The sequence below is a fragment of the Pteropus vampyrus genome, unplaced genomic scaffold (genome assembly GCF_000151845.1).
Source record: "Pteropus vampyrus isolate Shadow unplaced genomic scaffold, Pvam_2.0 Scaffold44, whole genome shotgun sequence".
Taxonomy (NCBI): domain Eukaryota; kingdom Metazoa; phylum Chordata; class Mammalia; order Chiroptera; family Pteropodidae; genus Pteropus; species Pteropus vampyrus.
In genome coordinates this window covers 10,215,284-10,221,778 of record NW_011888825.1, presented here as the reverse complement: position 1 = coordinate 10,221,778, position 6,495 = coordinate 10,215,284, and the positions used below count along the sequence as shown (strand labels likewise).

Sequence of the window (6,495 nt, the reverse complement as noted above, 5' to 3'; positions counted from 1 at the left end):
CCGAGCCCTGCGGGTGCTGGTGGACATGGACGGCGTGCTGGCCGACTTCGAGGGTGGCTTTCTCAGGAAGTTCCGCGCGCGCTTCCCGGATCAGCCTTTCATCGCACTGGAGGACCGGCGCGGCTTCTGGTTGTCGGAGCAGTACGGCCGCCTGCAGCCCGGGCTGAGCGTGAGCACCCCCTGCCCCGGCCGCAGTTCCCGCCCCGGGGCCCCGCCCTCTTGGGGCGGGGAGATCAAAGCCGGCCTTCCCAGCCCGGGCCCGGGAGCTCGCGTGTCCTTGGGGGTGGATCGCCGCCCCGAGCCTCAGGGTGGTCCTTTTGTAAAACGGTCCTGGGGAGGACCGAAGGCGCAGCACCTGGGGCAGTCTTGCGCTCAGTAATGTTGGCATTGAGGGCTTCTCAAAATTCAGGAGAACACAAAACGTAATATACCTATCTTCAGCTGACTTTAAGATTTTTGGTATATTCGGCCACAAGTCTTTTTTTTTTTTTTTTCCATAGGCTAATAGCAGAATATGTTTCCTTATTATTTTGATCCAGTTTTTTTTTTTTTTTTTTTTTTTTTTTTTAAATAAAATGACTATTACAAGTAAAATCTTCTTTGACCCTTGCTGCAGTTACATTTCTATTTTTTCATTCTCATGACGTTGAGTGTCTTTACCGCATAGCTCCCTGTGGTATTTGAAGCCAGAAGAGGTTGAGTGACTTTCTGGACATCGCACCATGAGTCTGTGGTCAAGATGGGGTGGAATCAACTCCTTGGCTTCTCCCCTTGGTCTGCTGGCCCTGCCGAATACTTGTTTCACCAGACCCCCTGATTCCCCCGTGAGCTCTGCTTTCTGAGTCCATGATGCGGGGTTGAGGGAGGAGATATCCAGGCGAGGGAGGAGATATCCAGGCAGGTTTACAGACAACTTGATTTGTAAATTTAAACGATTTCGTGAAAGGAACAGGAGTTTTGCCATGAACAAACTAAAGAGGCTGGGTATTTTCTGGCATTCCTTGATTGGCCACCCAAGGTAACTGCCAGAGGATTTGATGGTGGTGATGATAGTGATGATATTAGAGCCTGTTTGGTAATCACAATTTGGCTGCGTTACCTCCTCTGTGAGGTAGACATTATTATCTCCAGTATGCAGGTGAAGAAACTTGTTCCAAGTGATATAGTTAGTAAGGGCCTCAGCCAAGGTTCAAACCCAAGTCTGTCTGCCTCCCCAGCACATTTAGCTTTCCCTACCCCAAAGTCCTGTTCTCTGACATTTCTTTTGACTTACAAAATGCACCTCAATAATAATTTGGTTTGTTGCGGAACAGGTGTTAAAAAGGAAATTAAGTGCCGTTTTTGGTCATAAACACCCGGGACTTCCCAGAGACCAGTGTGCTGACTTCTCCCAGTCCTGATGCCTAATTAAAAACTTTAAACTGGAGAAAATACCCTAGTAACATTTTCAGCCTCAATAACATGGCCCCCTGCTCCGTGTGTGTGCTCACTTATAGACAGTGTACAGCATTGGCAATCTGGGCACCTTATTTCTTCCCAGGAGTGTGTTAGGGTGATGAAACTAAGCCTACCCCTGCCACTGAAAAGGAAAGTAGCTTTTCCAGTCTTTTGGACAGTTGTGCAGACTCCGGGTCTAAGGAGATGAATTGCCATTTTCCAAGTACAAAGCAAAGAACAGCTCCTGAGACACTACGGAGAGTCTCGGATTGATCCAATTTCCTCTGCTTCTAGGAGGATTGCAGAAAATGGGATTTTAATAGGTGAAAACATACCCTTTATCACCGGCACAGCTCTCAGTAGGACATGCTTAGGTCTCCCCTTGAGCCAGCTGGCCCAGCATCTGTAGTTAAAAACAACCAACTCACCAACCCAGCTAACATATGAGGCATTTCTACTTTACAAAATAACACTTTATCCATATTCCCTTTGATCTTCATAGTGCCCTGAGAGGTAAGCATGGCAGAAATAGAAGATAGAGCTCATTTGAAAGGGCTTAGAATCTCACACTGGTAGGACAGTTGAGGAACTGAGCCCAGAGAGAGAGTGCCATGACCAGGGTTTCAGGGCAAGTTAAGTGAAGGAGGGAGGGAAGGAACGCTGGGATGCTAATCATTAAGGTGAGGTGGTTAGTCCAGGATCACATAGCAAGAGCCAAGACTTCTAACTCCTCCATTGAGCATGTTTTCCACCACTCTACACTGCCTCCATGTGAGTTAGAAGCTCCAAGTTCAAGTTCTGACAGTATCACCCATAAGTGGCTTTGGAAAAAAAACCATTGGTGAGCATCAGTTTTCTCATTTGTAAATTGGATATAGCAATTCTTACCCCTTGTGGGATGTGAGGGTCAAAGAGAGAACATGTTAGCAATAAGCACTCATTTGCTTAACCCATTTGCTTAACCCATTTGCCTCTTCTAGTTCACGAGAGTATTGCCAGTGTGATCTCGGTGTATTCCACACACTCATCTTCTGTGGCGGTGGTGCTTGTTCTGGAGTATGTAGGCTTCTGATCTGGCAGAGGCACTTCCTGCACAGTGTACAGGGGATTTAGGTTCCTGCTTCTCAGAGGCTGGGGTTTGTTTCTCCTCCTGTTGTCACTTTCCCATTGTCCTGGCCCTGAAAAGATGTGGCATTGTGCAAACTTGATTTTGGCTCAGCCACATAAAGTTGAAACTCCTAGCCTGGGGATTGAGAGATGGGGTTCTCCCTGCTCAGCCACCGTTTTGATGTGTGACATTAGGTAAATCCCTTCCCCTCTGAGCTTTGGTTTTCTCATATGTAAAATGAGGGTCTGGAATTTTGGCTCTGAAAGCCAAGAAAGCGGAATTCTTTCTTTTAAACAAAGCTTTTATTGGCATCCCAACGCATAACAGATAAAAGAGCTATTTCTTACCCTGGAGCTCTGTCCAGTGGCCCTCTGACTACCCCCCACCACCCCACTAAGGCACAGTGGTGCTCTTAAGGATCTCTGAGTTTGTCCAGCCCTTGAATTTAAAGACTCTAATGTTATGGCAAGACCTGGTCCACCCTTGGCCTCCAGCATGCCTCTGGCCATTAGGATCAAGCACACATGTGGTTCATGATGATTGGTCTCAGACGGCTCCAGCTGTGCCTCTAGCCGAGCAGGCTTCAGAATCCACAGCCCCTGACATCTTAGCTGGTCTCTGCTGGATCCTTGCAGAAATCAGATCTCTCTTGGGGAGGGACTGGAGCATAGGCAAGCTCCACAGGGTCCCCCTCCTGCCGTGAAATATGTCCATGGTGTGTGGGAGGGGGATGAGGGGAATGTGGAAGCCCCCGCCTCCTTGTCAGCAGCCCTTTCCAGCTGTGATATTATCCTTGCCCTGAGGCTGGGTGCTGAGTACCCAGGAAATCACCTGCTTCTCCTCTTCTCAGGAGAAGGCCGTCAGCATATGGGAGTCGGAGAATTTCTTTTTTGACCTTGAGCCTCTGCCAGGGGCTGTGGAAGCTGTGAAGCAGATGGCCAATCTAGAAAAGTAAGTTTGTCTTTCCACTCTAGTGTCTGTACCTTCTTGCCATCCCTTTTTTGCTTCTGCCCACTCCTTCTCCTCACTTCTCTCTCCTCACCCCTGCACAGGGCCATGCTTGTTCCATCATCACTGGACTTGGTAAAAACCTAACTGAATAAAACAGACTCTGCTTGCAGGCTCTTAAGATGTTTTGATTCAGTAACTTGAGAAAATATTAAGTCTGATTTGACATGGTTCACTGGGTGTTGAAAGTTTATTTATCCAGCAACTATCTGAGAACTGACTGTTAGATGCTGCTGGGCACCAGTGATACAAAAACAAACAAAACTCAGTCCTTGCCTTCATGGAGCTTACAGTCCAACCAGATAGCAGACATTAAACAAAGAATCACACAAGTAAAGATAATCACAGATTGTGATAAGTGCTGAAAAGAAAAAAAATAAGGCATATGAAGAGATCTAAAAGGAGCCCTAATGGAAAAGGGTAGTAAGGAAGCAGGGAGAGTATTGCGTGAGATGTTTCTGTTTTGTTCTAGTGAAATGATTGATTCCATGGACTGAAGCCCCCACTCCACAACCACTGTATACTATCCACTGAAATCCATTAGAAGTTACAGATGATATGCTCCTCTGAGAACTTTTTTGAAACAGCCTTTTTGAGATATAATTCACATACCATACACCCATTTAGAGTTAGAGTGTACAATTGGATGGCTTTTAGGATATTCGTAGTTGTGCAACTGGCACCATAGTTAATTTCAGAACATTTCATCAGCCCAAGAGAAACCCTATACCTATTAGCAGTCCCTCCCCATGCCTGCCTGCCCTCTGCAGCCCTGGGCAACCACTGTCTACTTTAAGTCTCTAGATTTGCCTATTCTGGACATTTCATACACATTTCAGACAGTTATGTGCTGGCTTCAGCACAGTTTCCAGGGTTCATCCACATTGTAGCACAAATCGGTACTTAATTTTTAAAAAATAGAATCTGTATTTAATGAGGCATTCAGATTGAGAACCATGACATTTCCAAACAGAATTTTCTCTCCTGCTGAGACATAGCTTTCTGATTTGCATACCCTACGTAACTTTGTTTTTAAAAATTGATGTGTAATTGACATATAACATTTTCATTTCAGGTGTATAACATAATTTGATAGTTGTATATATTGTGATCATTCTTTTTCATTGCTGAATAATATTCCATTGCATTATGCCACATTTTGTTCATCCATTCATCAGTTCATAGACATTTGGGTTGTTTCTACATTTTAGATGAATACTTTAGAATATTTTAAGAATAATATTACTATGAACATTCATGTATAAGTTTTTTGGTAATTGTGTATTTTCATTTCTCTTAGGTATATACCCAGGAGTGGAATTACTGGGTCATATGGAGAATCTATGTTTAACATTTGAGAACTGCCAAACTGTGTTCCAAAGTGACTACACCATCTTACATTACCACTACTAATGATTGAGGGTTCCAGTTTTCCACATCCTCATCAATACTTGTTATTGTCTTTTACAGTCTCGCCATCTTCGTCGGTGTGAGTGTTATTGTGGTTTTGATTTGTATTTCTCTGATGGCTAAGGATGTTAAACATCTTTTTGTTTGCTTATTTGCCATTTGTATATCTTTTTTGGAGAAATGTTTATTCTAGTCCTTCACTACATTTCTTAAATGGGTTATTTGTCTTTTTTAAATTAACTTGTAAGAATTCCATATATATTCTAGATTACAACTCCTTTATCAAATATATGATTTGCAAATATATTCTTTCATTCTGTAGATTGTTGTTTTACTTTCTTAATGGTGCCTTTTGAAACACAGATTTTATTTTGATGTAGTTTAATTTACCTATTTTTTTTTCTTTTGTCACTGTATTTTTGGTGTAATTTCTAAGGATTTTTGGCCTAATCCAAGATCACCAAGATTTGCTCCTATGTTTTCTTCTGAGTTTTATAGTTTTAGCTTTTACATTAAAGTCATTTGACTTAGTTTTTGCATATGGTGTGAGGAAGAGGTCCAGTTGTCCCAGAATCATTTGTTAAAAAGACTTCCCTTTCCCTATTGAATTATCTTGGCATCCTTGTCAAAAATTAGTTGATGATAGATGTTAGCATTTATTTCTAGACTTGTATAACTTTTATTGGTCACAAGTTTGCTTGAAGTTTGCTTAGCAACCTGAATGACAAATCAAACATAAGGTATGATTTGGCCTTCATCGTACCATATAAATGCCTCCCAAAATAGTCAACTTTCAAAGTTCTGACATGATAAGTAGGCATCAGAGAAACACAAAATGCTTCGAGTTTGAGTTGTATCATAGACTTGTTTTGTTGGTAATTTACCTGTAGATTTGAGTCTAGGTCTTGCAGAGTAGTGTATTTTATGCTGGATTATTATTTGAACTTGATTTATGGTGAAATAGTGTTGTATAACTTCTTCCATCTATTGCAAAAGCCTGGAGAGGCCAAGAATATGTGTATTGCACTGAAGCTTTTTGAAACTCTTTTCTTGTCTGGATCAGCATTTCCTGAACCATTCACCTGACTGTGTTCTGGGGAGCTGGATAGATTGTGGCTTAGATCTGGGCTTCTCCAAAATCTAACTGTTAGATGTTGGGCAAGTTATTAAACTTTCTGGGTCTCAGTTTATCTGTAAAATGAGGATAATGAGAAAGTCCTCAGTATAGTGCCTGGCACAAATAGGTGCTCAATAAATATTAGCTGCTGTTGTTATTATTCTGCAAGATTTAATAGGTATGCAAAAAGAAAAGTATTCTTTAACCCAAACCATTTGGAAAACACTAAATTAAGGTTTCTTTACTGTAGGAATCTTCAGAGCTGTTTGTTTGCTTATGTGCATTGTTAGTCTTTATTCAGGTAGCAGAGGATGCAGCTTTCTTCAAATGTACTCTAGCTGAAATTGTGTATCTGTGATTTGCATTCGTCCCTGGAGAGAAAACTTGAATAGTCAGTGCCCAAAGTTTGGGCTAA

The 6,495-nt window shown here is 42.4% G+C and overlaps 1 protein-coding gene across 1 annotated transcript in view; it reads left to right on the top strand.

The window, feature by feature from the left end:
• The first annotated feature begins 6 nt into the window (after window positions 1-6).
• The window catches only part of NT5M (5',3'-nucleotidase, mitochondrial), a 35,583-nt gene continuing 29,094 nt past the window's right edge, over window positions 7-6,495 (top strand). Inside the window, exons 1-2 of the mRNA XM_011359104.2 lie at window positions 7-169; window positions 3,396-3,496. Coding sequence (XP_011357406.1) covers window positions 26-169; window positions 3,396-3,496 — 245 coding nt within the window. The 5' untranslated portion in view covers window positions 7-25. The remainder of the gene's footprint in view (window positions 170-3,395; window positions 3,497-6,495) is intronic.